At 41.0% G+C, this 18,448-nt stretch overlaps 1 protein-coding gene across 2 annotated transcripts in view; it reads left to right on the forward strand.

Annotated features, from left to right (window-relative positions):
- The window catches only part of ASIC1 (acid sensing ion channel subunit 1), a 383,845-nt gene extending 370,390 nt beyond the window's left edge, over positions 1-13,455 (forward strand). For both annotated transcript variants that reach the window (XM_069758827.1, XM_069758825.1), the window contains 4 exons: positions 2,949-3,040; positions 6,599-6,678; positions 6,766-6,870; positions 11,201-13,455. In XM_069758827.1, coding sequence (XP_069614928.1) covers positions 2,949-3,040; positions 6,599-6,678; positions 6,766-6,870; positions 11,201-11,305 — 382 coding nt within the window. In that variant the 3' untranslated portion in view covers positions 11,306-13,455. The remainder of the gene's footprint in view (positions 1-2,948; positions 3,041-6,598; positions 6,679-6,765; positions 6,871-11,200) is intronic.
- The last annotated feature ends 4,993 nt before the right edge of the window (positions 13,456-18,448 follow it).

Raw genomic sequence — 18,448 nt, forward strand, 5'->3', positions numbered from 1 at the left:
CATGATTAATACCACACACAGTGCACAGCAGACAAAGAGGAGTTTCTGTTCCATTATCCGTCACACCTTCAGAATAAAATAGCATGGATGACATTTTACAGCATTTATGAACAGTGTTGCTGTGACTCCAGCACTGAGATGACACAGTAAACACTTACTATAAACTGCAGCACCTGAGTGTCTATGTGCCTTTCTCACTCTTATGGCTGAAATTTGATCCCTGCATCAAGGTCATAATCTGTCTTCAACCCTGCATTTCTGAAGACAAATTGTACCACTGAATTGATAGTGATCCGTACAGTGGGGCAGCGAAAGAGGATTCTGATAAATCTAGAAGGATGTATTATTCTGCAATTAGATATATCACAAAAGTTACTTGTCAAATTATCAAAAACATTTACCGTATATACTCGAGTATAAGCCAACCCGAGTACAAGCCGACCCCCCTAATTTTGCCACAAAAAACTGGGAAAACTTATTGACTCGAGTATAAGCCTAGGGTGGAAATGCAGCAGCTACCGATGAATTTCAAAAATAAAAATAGATGCTCCATACAGTTCATTATGGCCCCATAGATGCTCCACATAAAGCTGTGCCCCATATACAATGCTCTGCACCGTTCAGTATGGCCCCATACATGCTCCACATAAAGCTGTGCCATATATAATGCTCTGCATCGTTGATTATTGCCCCATAGATGCTCCATATAAAGCTGTGCCATATAAAATGCTGTGCACCGTTCATTATGGCCCCATAGATGCTCCATACCGTTCAGTATGGCCCCATACATGCTCCACATAAAACTGTGCCACATATAATGCTCTGCACCGTTCAGTATGGCCCCATAGATGCTCCACATAAAGCTGTGGCATATACTGTAGAATGCTCTGCACAGTTCATTATTGCCCCATAGATGCTCCACATAAAGCTGTGGCATATACTGTAGAATGCTCTGCACAGTTCATTATTGCCCCATAGATGCTCCACATAAAGCTGCGCCATATATTATGCCCTGCACCGTTCATTATGGTCCCATAGATGCTTCATAGAAAGCTGTGCCATATATAATGCTCTGCATCGTTCAGTATGGCCCCATAGATGCTCCATATAAATCTGTGCAATATAGAATGCTGCTGCTGGAATAAAAAAAATAAATAATGACATACTCACCTCTCTTGCTTGCAGCTCCTCAGCGTCCCGTCTCGGCGTCTCTCCGCACTGACTGTTCAGGCAGAGGGCGGCGCACACTAGTACGTCATCGCGCCCTCTCACCTGAACAGTCAGAGCAAGAGGACGCGGAAGAAGGAGCAGCGCCCGGCGGGTGGAACGTGGACAGGTAACTATGACAAACTTACCTGCTCCCGGTGTCCCTGGCTCCTTCTCCCGGACAGCTGGTCTCCGGGTGCCGCAGCCTCTTCCTCTGTCAGCGGTCACCGTTACCGCTCATTAGAGGAATGAATATGCGGCTCCACCCCTATGGGAGTGGAGTCCATACTCATAACTTTAATGAGCGGTCCCACGTGACCGCTGAACAGGGGAAGAGCTGCGGCACCGAAGACCGTGGGATGGGCAGGGGGAGCGCCAGGAGTGCCGGGACTAGGTGAGTATGCGACACTCCTCTCTCCCCCTCACCCGCCGACCCCACCCCCGATCATGACTCGAGTATAAGCCGAGAGGGTCACTTTCAGCCCAAACATTTGGGCTGAAAATCTCGGCTTATACTCGAGTATATACGGTAAATACTTTTTAAAAAATGGCATAATATAGTGACATTCCACCATCCACGAAATTTTCGATATTACCTCCCAAAAGTAACCACATCGGCAGTAAAGTAGTTGGATAATTAGTTTTGGTTTGTTTTTTCTGAAGAAATCTGGCATATGTCTTTCCATTCACATCCTCCAGCAGAGGAACCTGGGTCATATACTTTGCATTTGACATCTAAAGTGTTCCTCTTGATGTAACTATATCTATATATTGTATCATCAAGGTTTTCAAATGACTTGTACTGTACATAGCCAGAATTGTATCGCCTGGTCTCAATATACAAAATGATTCTTCTGTGCACTAAACTTCAGTGCGACATCTTTACCATTAAAAGTATGTAAAGAACGGAGTCCCAAGCTAAGTTCTTTAGCTTAAAAAAGGCGATTTCTGTGTAATTTTTTTCATCAGCAGTATGTATTATTACATGGAGACATGAACACAGTTTTCATTGTCAGACTGTATTCAAAGCTAGGAGTCTTTATGTCATCTCTGTAAGAAGTATTTTTTTGTTCTTCCCAACCCTGTGAAGATCCGAGCTGGATGGTAAAGCTTCCGGCTGGCTCTCAGATAATGTAAAGGCAGCCTGCTGTGACTGTTTCTCTGCACATTTCAGTATAGCTCTGAAATAAACTCTATATCAGATTGCAGTGAGAATAGATTTTATACATTTTAATTAAAGCATGTTAATTAATGGGCTGCACACATCCCAGGATATAGATTACTGTACAGTTTGACGGTATTTTCTTTGTTTTAAAAATTATTATTATTTCCTTTTACCACCCTTCATAACCCTTTCCTATAACAAGTTTATCTCATTTGTATGACCAGCCCTGGTCTCTATGACCTGACCCTGAGGAATTTGTTATAAATCTTGATGTATATCCAGGCTTGGACTGGCCGTCTGGGAAGCAGGGGAATCCTCCGGTGGGCCCCTGTGAAGGAATACTAATGATCATTTTCAATATAGTTAATTCTATATTTACAGAGAAATTCATTATGCCAACTATTCAGTTTAAGCTTATATAGAAGCATACGTAAACCTTTCTATAAGGGTCAGGTAATTTTTCCATGCGGCTGAACAGTGGACCTCTAAATTCATTGTCACTGGTGGGCCTTGCCACCCTAGTCCGACGCTGTGTATGTCTACATATTCTGACCTCTTTACATTCTTGATTTAACAGGGAGAACATTTTGGTCCTGGATATTTTCTTTGAAGCCTTGAATTATGAAACTATACAGCAAAAGAAAGCATACGAGGTGGCTGGACTTCTCGGTGAGATGTCTCATTAACCAAATCAAAGCTTTCATTTTGGCATTTATGTACATTCATTATGGTGGTGACTGACTAGAAATGTGTAGCTTAGTGTTTTACATCAGCCACACAAGGCATCGAAAAGCATCTCGCAAGATCTTTTCATCTTACTCAAAAAGCTGCCAATTTCATTAATGGGCTCTCCCTGGGAAGAATTTGAGAGTTACATTGGAGGTCATTCTAACTTTTTTTAAGGTTATCCACATAATATTTATTATCTTTTAGAATACAATGTTCAAAGGACATTTTCTATTTGTTTTTTATTTGTTTTGCATTCTTACTTTATCATTAGTTTTATACAATGGATGAAATTTTATAATCTCATCTAAAAGCTACATAATATCTAAACATATAGAAAAAATGGTTATCCAGCTCACTCATAAACTGAAGTTCTCCGATGACATGACAGCCTGTGTCGGCAGCAGGAAATGAAGACAACTTGGTAGAGAAGATGTCCAGCAGCAGATCTGGAGAGGTAACTGTTAAAAACAACTTACCGTATTTGTTTTAAAAAATAATTAAAACATTTTTTTTTTTAAATTTTTTTGTATCATATTAGTAAAAATTGCACAACATCCTAGCTCTAGGACACATACCACACTATGACTAAGAACAAGTAGTTTGAAACGCGTCAGTATGGTGCATTCCTAGGGATATGCAATTTTTACTAATATGATACAAAACATTTTTTTGAAAAAAAAATAGTATTTTTTTTTAAATAAATAGTTGTTTTTAACACTTTCTTCTCCAGATCCGTTGCTGGACGTCTTCCCTACCAAGTTGTCTAATATCTAAACAGTGTACCTAAACAGTCTTAAAATATGTAATTTGTGATTCATACTGCTTGATATATTTGCTGTATCTTTATACACTTTTATCTAATTTTATACAACCGCTGGCTTTGACATTCCCCTTTTCTACCAAGTAAGCCATGCTTTTTTTTAACAAGGTTCAAAACGTGTTTAAAACTATCAATAAATGTGGCAAACAGCATGTATACCTGAATTCCACCTTAATGTGTATACAATGTAAGAGACCTTCGGAGGACATTGACATTTTATGTTCAGTTCTTCACAATACTGAAAAATATCAGTCCAGTTATGCACACCACATATATAGAAATGAAAACGTAATATTAAATAATATGAAAACACAAGATTTTATTAACACACCACATTAAAACATAATTAAAAAGAACAACCAAAAAGCCCTGTCCATAACAGTCAATCAATACTCAATACAATTATATGTACAGCATATAATAAATGATATGATCTGGAATGCTACATGCCTGCCTATAACCACAGACTGAATGGGGGCTATATATGGCCAGCTAGAAAGAAAACAGGCTGGCCAAAAAGATAAGCCCTATACCACCATATACACAACGATGGGCACAAAACACCAAAAGGTGCCTAGACGCAAAGTGATGCGGAAACCTGTGTGGCTCATGGGACACTTATTAATACATGACCCAAACTGACTGGACTATAGCCAAAATCCCAAAGTCACCATGCTGATAATAGAATGCAGCCCAGAAGCAGCCAGAGAAAGCCCCAGAAACTGCTGAGGTCAATATTACCCAAAGCGAAGAGGTGGTCAAGACAGGGTCCGTAGGCAGGCAGGCAAGCAGGACAAGGGCCAGTGCAGCCCCACGCGTATCGCCCTCACTGATAGGGCTTCATCATTGTTTTTAATTATGTTTTAATGTGTGTGTTAATAAAATCTTGTGTTTTCATATTATTTAATATTACGTTTTCATTTCTATATATGTGGTGTGCATAACTGGAGTGATACTTTTCTCTTTCTTGGATCATATAGTTGCTTATCACTCACTTGCACCCCATATGATATCTGATACAGTTTGTATACTACATATATACTCCTGTGGTGCGCCTTGGGTTATTGTTTACTTCTTCACACTACTGTACTTATTGTCTACATAACATGGTAGGATCGTTTTGCTCTGAGAATGATAGCCTAGCAGAAAAAGTAGAGGTTGTTACAACTGTGTCTTAACTCACGCCTACAACATGTGCCTAAGCCGCTAGGAAGGACCACCCTTAAACTGCGGGTGGCTGGGCGATGCAAACATGGTCAAGTTAAGTACTTGTATTGCTGGGACTGATCAGTGAGCTTGTCGGTTATTACATAAAACCAGATTTAATTAGCTCTCTGCTATGAACCACACCCTATTTAAACCCCCAGCAATCTGCTGGGTGGCTGCTTGCTTCATTCATTTGCTGTTATTATTTACTGACTTTGGACTGTTTTGGCTTCTCGTCAGCATGTCAGTTCTGACTCTGCCCTCCTGGTATTGATCTTGGCATTTTCTTGACCACGTTACTGATTTCCAATTGCGTTCGTCACATTGCCTCTGCCAGTTCGCTCCACTGACAAGCAGTTACACTGTAGATGTAACCCAACAGGCCCTGCATAAGTCCAGATCTGTTTGTAGGGGTTAGAGAGTGAAGGCCAGGGTTCCTCTGGGATCTGCTAAGCAGAGTGACTATAAAAAACGCCTGTCCTTGGAAGCCCTATTAAGAGTTACCAGACTTCTATGCACAGCTTTACCTTACTGTACAATACTGGCTACTTAAATGCCAGTCTGTGGTGCAGATTAACAGTGATTTAGGATTTTTTTCTGAAAACTTAAAAAAATTACATTTAATTTATATCACTAGCCCTTTAAGAAAAGAAGACTGACATCAGACTTTCTGCTGTCTCACTACTTTGACAGCTGTGTGAGACTTCCTGCTTTTAGCTGAAACATACCCCTGTGTGAGGGAGACTGTGTAGTATGGAAACACATGGGATATCTTTTCTGTTATCTTACTCCTGTCTCTTCCTTCATGCTGAATGTTACAAAAAGGCAATGTAAAATAAATTACTTTTTGTATTATGGAGGAGCAGGAGAAGACTAGACACAGGAAGTAACGGCCTCTTTTGGCTGTCTCTGTACATTATGTAGTGATAGGTTAGATCTAGGGAAAATATGGAAAAACTTATTTTGTCCTCCACCTCCAAGAAAAACTGATCAGATTTTGATTAAACTCTTAGCCCATTAGATATAGCCATGTCCTGCTTTTCCACATTATAATCAGCTGAATCCTCCTTTAAAAAAAAATCAGTAAAAAATACAAGACATCTTATTACACAGCTTAAAAATAACATTATTCATTATGATGTATAGTTCAGGTTTCGGGCAGTAGGTTTTTGCATTTTGCTGATTCTCTTCCCATTGGAAAGCATTAGTGAATTCATTTACCATGTTTGTAATCTGCTTTTGATGAATTTATGAGAAAAAAAGTAACTCAAAGAGTTGACGAAATAACGACACAGGCCAAATTTAATTTCATAAACTGTATATCAACTGTCACTTTTTATGTTTTTCCTATAATACATACTGTGGGTCCTCTTTAAATTTCAAAGTGCTGCCATAATAATTGTTTGCAATTTGGGCACGCTTTAATGATCTTTCCCGCATGATTACAACACTATGATTTTTTTTTCCTTTAGGGGACATTGGAGGACAGATGGGCCTGTTTATTGGTGCGAGTATCCTAACAGTTCTCGAGCTTTTCGACTATGCATATGAGGTAGGAGCAGGCAATCTAAATGAAAGCTAAAACTGTACACTGGTCCTAGGAAAATGGGAGGATTAATGGTGGATGGATTTTTTTCAGGTTTTGAGATATAAGCTGTGTGGAGGAGCAAAATGTGGGAAAGATTCAAAACGTAACAACAATGACAAAGGAGCAACTCTAAGTATGGACGATGTAAAGCGTCATGTAAGTTATGGAGTAAACTTCTAACATAATCAGAAAACTCTGTCATTAATTTGATGCATTAGTCATTGTTATATTTTCCTTTCTCATTTTTATAACCTTGTATATATGATAGTGGAGCGCCCCCAAGGGCCAGCGGTTACTTGGAGCCGGGCCCTTCTTCTGTTCTCAGTGGGGATGTCACGGTGGCTGACCCGGTCCGTGGCCCTCGGGAGGTCCGTTGACAAAATGGGGGGAAGGTCTTTAAAGGGATAGTGTTCATGACGCCACCTGTGATATTCGGTCAGGGTGACCGACGCTGCTTGGGGGTCCACTGGTGTGATGTTATGGCAGCTAGATGGTATACCTTCCAACAGGTGAAGTATGTCCCCAGGGCTTCCCAGAGTGTAGATGGTGGCTGGTGCGAGGCGTAGTGAAGAACGAGGACACAAGGGTGCAGTCTCTTTACCTTTTTACTGAAGGTTCAGCATCCACAGTCCAGAGCACCAGATCACAGGGCAGGCAGAGTCCGGCCGGTCTGAAGGCAAATCCAGAGTCCCCTTATCCAGGTGGAAATCAGTAGCCTTCCTCTAGTGCCTGGATGTTGTAGTACCTTACTGCTTAGCTTCTCATAAGGTCCTCACAACTGATGTTGGTGTTCTAGATGTTATGTCTTTCTCTCTGTCCCGCAGATGGATAGGAACAACCCGTATGACTGATGGCCTGAGGCTTTTTACAGGGACTCTAGCACGCCCCGGCCTCCACAGTTGCCACCGTGTCTCCTGGGTAAAAGGTCGGGCAACTAATATGGAATTAGCTGTCCTGCCGGTCTCTGGAGCCAGGCTTGGAGACGATGACTCCCTCGGTGTTCTGGCTACTGCGCCTCAGAAAGGAGGCAGCCTTTTACAGGGCAGAACTCCTTCTGGTTTCCTCTCCTTTTGCTATTTCTCACTCTCTGCAACACAATTCTCCTTCAATGTCTCTTTCTTAGGATGCTGCCGCATCGGTAGGCAGGCGCAGCTTCGTGTCCTTCCGTCTAGGCCTCTGACAGGATCCCACCCCTGTCAGGGACCCACTACCTGAGTGGAGCTCAGATAGCAGCTCGCTGGGTGAAGCCCAGCTCGCTTCTCCCTAACTTCCTATCCAGACCACCAGTTTTACCTAATTGTGAAGAGTGCCCTACTAAATAGGAGCATAGCTCCCCTGGTGGACTGGAGTGTGAAGTGTGTTGTGTGGTTTGTGATACCTGGTAAAGTGATCTCCTTTATTGCCTTCAGACGTAACATCACTCCCCCCCCCGGTGGGAGAATGACATTACTGCAACGACCAGGACCCTGGGGTGCTGCACTCCCCCCCCCTGTTAAATCCAGTACTCCGGGACTGGGAAAAGAAAACAACAATACATTAGTAAAAGACATGCAATTTTGGTTATCCGCAACCCATTTGTCTACTTGTGTAATACATACTGTATATATATATATATATATATATATATATATACAGTATATATCCGAAATGTCTACTAAAACCTTGCTAACATACATTATACAGCTTGGATCTTGAGTTATGCCTTCTACATATACGGTGGTTGCCAGCTATCAAACCCAGCTGACGCCCAATTGCCACAAACTGACATAATTCTGAGTGTCAATGTCATTTCTACCTTACTACTTTCAATTTCAGGCTCAATCCTCTAGTGGGACTAAAAGTAAAAAGGATAAAAAAAATTAAAATAGTCTCAACAATATAAATTATCACCATCTATTTCTTCAGTCAGCTCACTTCCAAATTACCAAGGCTGGCTCGGTGTCACAGACATTAAAAGGAGTCGTATACACTCCTAGGAGACCTCAGAGAGATATACACATCTCTTCCAAACATTCGGACTCCCTATGATTTGCAGCAAATTTATTCATCACAAGTTGAAATTTTGGGGGAAGAAAATTGAAGACGCTGGCAAATTTGAATTTCAAAATGTTCGATCGTCTCTAGTCACAAACTTTCAAGCACCATTGTAGACATGTAGATATATAAATACATTTTCGAGAATTTAGTATAAACAGTACATCAGTCCATTTTCTGTATATGCTTACACTTTCTAGAAAATGCAAGATGTACCACATAGACAGTCAAGGCCTGGCATAAAGTCACTTCTGGCTCCATTGTTTTTCCATATGCAATTAGCTGCATCCAATTTAATTATACAAATAAGTTCTAGTCTTGTTGATTTAACCGCAGGAGAGTTGGCATTAGAGACACATGTTAACTTGTTTATTTCCAGATAGCATACTTTCAAAGAAATATTTCTAATAATGTACAAAACCAAAAAACTGAGCTGGAGCATAAGTTGGTATACATGCAACGAATAGGAACATGTTCACACTGTGGCCATTTAACAGACAAAATCTAAGATGGAGACTAAATAAGCATATATTCTGCTGTAAGTAAATAGTAATAGTATATATACCGAATATATTCGAGTATAAGCCGAGAATTTCAGCCCATTTTTTTAGGATGAAATTGCCCCTCTTGGCTTATACTCGAGTCATACCCAGGGGTTGGCAGGGGAGGGGGAGTGGAGCTGTGTAATAATACTCACCTGCTCCTGGCACAGTACCTGGTTCCACGGCGCCAGCAGCTTCTTCCTGTAGTGAGCGGTCACATGGTACTGCTCATTACAGTAATGAATATGGACCCCACTCCACTCCCATAGGGGTGGAGCTGCATATTCATTACTGTAATGAGTGGTACCATGTTACCGCTCACTAGAGGAAGAAGCTGACCATCGCCGTGGAACCAGGGACTACGCCAGGAGCAGGTGAGTATAACGCAGTGCGTGATATTCACCTGCTCCCCGTTCCACCGCCGCCGGCCGCTGCTGCATCTTCCCCGACCTCTGCACTGACACTCAGGTCAGAGGGCGCGATGACGCGATTAGTGTGCGCGCCGCCCTCTGCCTGAACAGTCAGTGCAGAGGACGGGGAAGACGCAGCGGTGGCCAGCAGCGGTGGAACGGGGAGCAGGTGAATATAGCAAGTGCTGGGGGCCTGAGCGATGAAAGGTGAGTATGTGATTTTTTTTTTTAATCGCAGCAACAGCATATGGGGCAAATGTCTACATGGAGCATCTTATGGGGCATAATCAATGTTTGTTCAGCTTTATATGGGGCAAATGTCTACATGGAGCATCTTATGGGGCCATAATCAATGTTTGTGCAGCTTTATATGGGGCAAATATCTTTATAGAGCATCTTATGGGGCCATAATCCGCATTTGTGCAGCATTATATGGGGCATATTTTAATATGGAGCATCTTATGGGGCCCATCATAAATTTTATGGAGCATTATATGGGGCTCCTGATTCAATATGGATATTCAAAAACACTTAACCTACTGATGTCTCTATTAATTTTACTTTTATTGGTATCTATTTGAATTTTTGACATTTACCGGTAGCTGCTGCATTTTCCACCCTAGGCTTATACTCGAGTCATTAAGTTTTCCCAGTTTTTTGTGGCAAAATTAGGGGTCTCAGCTTATACTCGGGTTGGCTTATACTCGAGAATATACAGGTAAATAACATAGGGTACTGTTTTTGATTTTAAAAAAAGCATAAAAGCCATCCCACCGTGACAAAGTGTACCCCAATCTGGGCTGCTGTAACTTTCAGTACTAAACCCTCAAGTTGTGTCAAACCTCAGCTTCCCCTTTTTCTTAGCTAGGTAATTTGTTTTTATAGCTTGCCACGACTGGTGCTTGAAAAGTTGGGCCTGATTCTCCTCTGACCCCCATCTACATTGAGATCGTCTGAGTTGAGGTTTTAGTACTAGAGGTTAGGACAGTCTCCATTGGGGTACACCTTGCCGTAGAGGTTTTTAAGTCAAAAATAGTGTTTACTAAGTATCTTATGTTATTTATATGCACTATTACTATGTACTTACTTACAACTGGGTATATGCTCATTTTGTCTCCATCTTAGGTTTTGTCTAATAATGTACGAATACTAGTAATATATTTTACAACTGACAGCCATATTCCTTTTATCCAGGAGGAGAAAACAGGGACACTTTACTCCCTTTAAAATAGACCATAAAGTCAGCACGTTATGCCATGTGTATGCTCTTGTGTGTTTTCCTTGTCTTGCTCATTATCTTAGTCTATGGGCACACAGCTAACTGGTACAAAAGTTCAATAAAGGTTGCTGGTTGCTGGGCATGAATATCGGTACACTGTGTTTCTGGAAAGCTATTATAAAGCAGCTGTGACAACCTTATATAAAGTACATTTTTTCTAGTATTATTTTACATTTCCTCAATTGTTCTCGGTTATTATGAATACTCTGTTCTCATTACAGGCCCCATGTGAGGGTGTGAGAGGACACCCAGCAGGTATGAGCTATACAGCTAACATTCTCCCTCACCACGCGGTACGTGGAGCATTTGAAGACTTCACATGCTGAGACCATGTCCTGAAACAGTCAAGAGAGCAAAAAAAATCATCATCTGAAAGTAGCAAGAGTTTATGAGAAACGGAGAAGAGATCACAAGAGCCTTGGCGAAAATCTATATAACCAAAAATGGCATCACCTTAACTATAAAGAGTGTGAATCTGTTCTGTGTGAGAGAACATGGCCTAATGAGCGGTGCGAGACTGAATGAGAGACTATCACAACCTCCTCATGCCTGTGTCAAAGAAAATATGTTGTACTAATGATGGCATAGACAACTCGTGAGCAATAGAAGACCCCTATAAAATTATACTGAACACCTTCAAAATATATATAAAAACACATTTCTGCAGACCAGTGACTACTCATAATGAAGAGAACCACTAAAAACAGTACAATACATCCAACGTCAGCCAATAAAAAGGCATTCTGTCCTCCAAGAAAAACTGAAGAAGGAGAAGACATTTATGAGTGGTTGATGAACTGCGTAGGATCTTACAAGACAGGATGCCCTCAGACTGGGCAGTACATGTTTAGTCTAGCTGAAGTCAAAAGAAAGTAGGAAGAATATAAAACCTCTGGATCACTGACTGAGAAAATATACAAAAATGGTGACGTAAAAAACACAGAAATTACTTCTTGTTGTGGAAGAACGAAATAATCTAAAATCCTGAGAAAAATAATTTCTGAAAATTGCAGAGTAGTATCTTAGCAAGGGGCATTAAGATTCCGGTGTGTTCATAGTGTCTAGTATGGCAATTATAATGGTACATTATAATAGTCATATAAAAGTCTGATTTTCTTCAATTTTATTATAAAATAAACAGGAATCATAGTAGAGCTGAGGAATAGATATTCCTTTGGGAAAGTATTTAACTTTCCTCTACCGGATCCATGCCTATCATTATACAAAGGGAAACTCTGCTTTAAAGCTTCTCATGCATAAATAGATTTTTGGAAGATCCTGCTGATTTCTTGTAGTGATTTCTGCTAATATAATGTGTGTTCCCCTCCAAAGGCAAATGTCAAAGAAAACAAGTATTGGGCACATTGAACGTTGTTCCTGTGAGAAATAAGCCTCATGTGAAGTATCTATCAGCAACTTAAGGTCATTTACATGGACCGATCGGTGGCACAGTAGGACTGCCGATTAGTAAACTTTAACCAATCGGTGGTTGTTTAAATGCCTGTTTATAGAGGCAGACCATAACAAAGAATGCGCACTGAGCAATCTAGGGTAGGCTGCCATGGTTCTTGGCCATCAAAAACGATGATCGTTTGCACTACATAAAAGATAATTTCACCCAATGAATGGTTTTGCTCATTCATCGGGTGATTTACGGCCTGTTTACACGGTAAGACATTAGTGAATCGAGGGTTTTTAACAACACTTCTTCATGATTATCTTGCAGCTTAAGTGTCTCCGTTCATTGAAATATACATGCATGCTTGGCCACACTCTGCATGCTTGTTTATTGGGAGGTGGAGGAGATATCTATTGTAGGCATCCAATGAGAAGAAAACATTAAAAAAAAGTACCAGAAAGCATTGTATGACACATATGTATCTATCTTCAGTTAGATACTATATAAAATGCATAAAAAATGGCGTACGTATTGTGTACTCCTCCACCTCACATAGACATACCAAGTGCAAGTGCATAGGGCAAGTGCAAGTGCATAGGTGTATAATGGCCAATATCAAATCTATATACATTGCGTTAAATAATCAGATTCATTTTTGTCCAGAAACATCAGAGCTGTTAAATACTAGAATTTCCCCGTGGATTTCAATATCAATTACTTAATTGCCATGGATACTATCTCACTCCGCTTATTTGATTGGGATCAGTGACTCCAGTTATTTAGATATTCAGTGCTCTTTCTGGTCATATGAGATTTTCTCTCTCTTTCGCCGTGCTCTCATTCTCTTGATATCTCTTTTTTGTGGACACGATCTTTCAGACTGACTCTCGATAGAATTTGTAGGATTTCCATGAATGTGAACTTTTCAACAAGGGAAATCTAAGAGCAATGATATGGATGGAGATAGGGAGTGCTATTTTGTTTTGAGAAATTAATTACTTCCAGTTCTCCCAATCCATGGAAAGAGCAGATGATTGTTGTACATGGTGGCCTTGGAGCCTGACCTTCGGGTGCTACAAAAAAAAAAAGACTACTTAATTATTTAAAAAAAAAAGACTCTTAAAAATGGGAGACGTCATAACTTTCTATGTGTTTACTATCCTTGGTCACATTGATTGTACTATGAGAAGTCATTGTGTACCTTGCTGGAGGACCTGATTGTACGAACTCCCAGAAAGCTGAACTAAATATTTCACCTTGGAGGACTGATCACTGTGACCATAATGTGAAGAGACGCTGAACTCGCTGGTGGTATGTGGATACGTGGACCAGCGTCTACAGCTTTTCATCTGCTGATGCTCAGTGGACTCAAAAATGATCCTTTGGAAGCCTGGAACTTCTCCTGTGACCAGGAATCTTCCATTTGCCTTTATTTATATCATTATTATCACTATCTCCTCACCCCATATACTGAAAAAAGCAAACATCCTGCCACACCAGTATTTACATATATCCTTTATATAGCTAATTGTTAAATCTTAATTACAGGATTACAAAAAATATCTTTAGTGCAACATAAGGAAGCAAATCTACTGTAACGCCTCATGTGTTGAGAAGAAAAATAGGTTGTCTGGGCCTAACCCGGAGCCATGTCTGAATGTATTACAACTGTAGATTTAGCCTACAAAGTGCATACGATACAAGATCAGTGCAAAAATCAAATAAATCACTTCATGCTCATCATAGATTGATCACATCTTCCCCTTGAAATTGACTGCGGAGTAGGAAGTGTAGACTTTCTTTGATAATTCTGACCAGAAAGGTTAGGAGGCGTTAATATAAACTGGAGTTAAAATGATTGTTGAAAATAGCCAAGCCCATACTGTACCACCATATCAGGATAGAGTAGGTCAGGAAATAGTACATCATTGACAGGGCCATGATATGGCTTATAGAGATCCCCTGGATCCTTAAAAGGGTCGTCTGGTCATGTGGTGAAAGTCTGCAGTCACTCTTTGTGACTGTAGACTTCTGAATTATGACAGCGTGCGCAAAGCGAGCTATCAGGATTCTCCAGTGTCGCTGCCGAAAAGTATACCAAAGGTATATGACTTGCATACTTCCGACTAGACATGCTGTGCCTCTCTCAATTCACTTGTATATAGGGAAAGGCAGAACATATCTCGCCGGCATGTGACTGCATGCATGCAAATCGCACACCTGTGGTCATGTGACTGCCCATTCTCGGGAGCGACACTGGAGATTCCTCACAGTGTGCAGTGCACATGCTGTAAGGATTCAGAAGTCTGCAGTCACATAGGGTGACTGCAGACTTTCATCACTTGACCAGACATCCCCTTTAAAGAAGACGTGTCATCAGAAAATTACCTAATTTTAAAATAAAGTTTTTAAATTAAATTTATTACAAAAAAAAACTTTTCTTTTTTTTCCCCTTATCATTATGTAAAAAAAATCTTGTAGTTTTCAGGTTCACCGGTAGTCCAAATATTAGACTTCTACTTCTTGTTCATGACACGGACATTAGCAGCAATAGATTGACTCACACCCTATTTATTTGTATAGAAGTATTAACTGGGCATGTTCTAATTTGGATGATGGTCATTGTAAAGGGAGTAGGAGGAAGTGAGCTTTAGTGTCATGTAATATGAATAAAGGTATTATTTTCAATTTGAATCCTTTTAGGGATAATAATATTCAGAAAGTTATCGGTACAGAACGGGAAGTATAAATCTAATATGAGGTCTAGTGTTTAATATGAAGAATGCAACATTTCTGATTATATATATATATATATATATATATATATACTATATATATATACAGTATCTGACAAAAGTGTGTATACACCTCACATTTTTGTAACTATTTTATTATATCTTTACATGGAACAACAGTGAAGATACGACGCTTTGATACAATGTAAAGTCGTCAGTGTACAGCTTGTATAAAATGTAGATTTGGTGTGCCCTCTAAGTAACACAAGACCCAGCCATTAATATCTAAACAGCTGGCAACAAAAGTGAGTACACCGCTAAGTGAAAATGACCAAATTGTGTCACGTGACTCATTAGTGTTGCAAGGTCTCAGGTGTGAATGTGGAGCTGGTGTGGTAAATTTGGTGTTATCGCTCTCACCCTCTCTCATACCGGTCACTGAAAGTTCAACATAGAGCTCCTCATGGCAAAGAACTCTCAGAGGATATGAAAAAAAGAATTGTTGCTCTACATAAAGATGGCCGAAGCTATAAGAAGATTGCCAACACCCTGACAGTGAGCTGCAGCACGGTGGCCAAGGCCATACAGCGGTGAAACAAGACAGGTTCCACTCAGAACCGGCCTCGCCATGGTCAAGCACAGGAGTTGAGTGGATGTGCTCAGCGTCATATCCAGAGGTTGTCTATTCACAATAGATGTATGAGTGCTGCCAGCATTGCTGCACAGGTTACAGGGGGTGGAGGTCGGCCTGTCAGTTCTCAGACCATACGCTGCATAAAAATGGTCTGCATGGCTGTTGTTCCAGAAGGAAATCTCTTCTAAAGATGATGCACAAGAAAGCCCACAAACAGTTTGCTGAAGACAAGCAGACTAAGGACATGGATTACTGGAATCACGTCCTGTGGTCTGATGAGACCAAGATAAATTTATTTGGTTCAGATATTGTCAAGCATGTGTGGTGGCAACCAGGTGAGGACTACAAAGACAAGTGTGTCTTGCCTGCAGTCAAGCATGATGGTGGGAGTGTCATGGTTTGGGGGCTGCATGAGTGCTGACGGCTGTGGAGAGCTACAGTTCATTGAGGGAACCATGAATGCCAAAGTGTACTGTGACATACTGAAGCAGAACATGATCCCCTCCCTCCGGAAAGTGGGCTGCAGTGCAATATTCCAACATGGTAAAGACCCCAAACACACCTTCAAGTCGAGCACACCCTTGCTAAAGAAACAGAGGGTAAAGGTGCTGGACTGGCCAAGCATGTCTCCAGACCTAATCCCTATTGAGCATCTGTGTGGCATCCTCAAGCAGAAGGTGGAGGAGCGCAAGGTCAAACATTATGCTCTAGTGAACTCCGTGCCCAAGAGAGTTAAGGCTGTGCTTGAAAATAATGGTGGCCACACAAAATATTCACACTTTGGGCACAATTTGGTCATTTTCATTTAGGGGTGTACTCACTTTTGTTGCCAGCGGTTTAGACACTAATGGCTGCATGTTATTTAGAATTATTTAGAGGGCACACTAAGTTTACACTGTTATACAAGCTGAACACTGACTACTTTACATTGTATCAAAGTGTCAGATCTTCAGTGAGGTCCCATGAAAAGATATAATAAAATATTTACAAAAATGTGAGGGGTGTACTGAGTTTTGTGAGATACTGTATGCATAGAGAAAAAAACATATACTGTATATATATATATATATATATATATATATATATGTATATATATATACATATATATATATATATATATATACTAGATTGTGGCCCGATTCTAATGCATCGGGTATTCTAGAATATGCATGTCCCCATAGTATATGGACAATGATGATTCCAGAATTCGCGGCAGACTGTGCCCGTCGCTGATTGGTCGAGGAAACCTTTAGGACATCATCGTCGCCATGGCAACCATTATGACATTTTCATCGATACTGTGCCCGTCGCTGAAACAGAAACGTGAGATGTCTACGTCCTTTATGACATCATCGTCGCTGTGCCCGTTGCTGATTGGTCGAGGCCTGGCGGCTTCGACCAATCAGAGACGCGGGATTTCTACGTCGATGCTGTGCCGGTCTCTGGTCGAGGCCTGGCGGCCTCGACCAATCAGAGAGCCGGGATTTCCAGGACAGACAGACAGACAGACAGACGGAAAAACCCTTAGGCAATTATATATATAGATATATATATATATATATATATATATATACCGTATATATATATATATATATATATATATATATATACTAAGAAGGGAAATGTAAAAAAAATGACCAACATTTTTTAAAAATACATTTAATATAAAAACCTGATTTACAAACACCTTAACATTTATCCCAATAAGAAAGGCATAAAGCATAGCAATACATATGCACAGAAAAAAAGGAAGGTTTTAGACAGAGGCTACGTATAAAGACAATGTTTTATTTTATTAAGCAGAGAATGTATAAAAACAAACAGACATGGATACATTTAATAGCAGAAAAAACAAGTTGTGGATGTACCTGGAAATTAATATATACATATTAGGGCAGTCTCACACGTCCAGATAATTCCGGTACCGGAAAAATCGGTACCGGAATTATCCGTGTCCGTGTGCCCGTGCGTTTCTGTGGCACATCAGTGTGGCACATGTGCGGCACACGTGTGCCGCCCGTGTGCCCACTGGGTACCACACGCACCGTGCAGGAGACAGCGCTAAAGTTTAGCGCTGTCCCCTGTAGCTGGTGCTGAAGCCGCCATTGATATCTTCCCTGCAGCAGCGTTTGCTGTAGAGAAGATATGAATATTCCTTTTTTTTAAGTTTCTCGTGTTTAAAATAAAGCTCTATGTCCCCACCCCCCTCCCACCCCCTGTGCGCCCCCCTCCCCGCTGTTCTTAAAATACTCATCCGGCTCCCTCGCTGGCTGGCACTGCTTCCTGTCCTTGCCGCACCTTCTACTGTATGCGGGTGAGTATTCTAAGAACAGCGGGGGGGCGCACAGGGTGTGGGAGGGGGGTGGGGACATGGAGCTTTATTTTAAACACGAGAAACTTAAAAAAAAAAGCAATATTCATATCTTCTCTACAGCAAACACTGCTGGAGAGAATAAATGAATGGCGGCTTCAGCACCACAAGCTGGGGGGACAGCGCTTACAGTAGCGCTGTCTGCTGCACGGCACACGGACTGCACCCGGACAATGTCCGTGTGCGGTACGTGTTTTACACGGCCCCATTGACTTTAATGGGTCCGTGTAATCCGTGCGCTCCCACGAACACTGACATATCTCCGTGTTTGGCACACGGAGACACGGTCCACAAAAAATCAATGACATCTGCACAGATGCATTGATTTTA

Source organism: Ranitomeya imitator, chromosome 3 (genome assembly GCF_032444005.1).
Source record: "Ranitomeya imitator isolate aRanImi1 chromosome 3, aRanImi1.pri, whole genome shotgun sequence".
Lineage (NCBI taxonomy): Eukaryota > Metazoa > Chordata > Amphibia > Anura > Dendrobatidae > Ranitomeya > Ranitomeya imitator.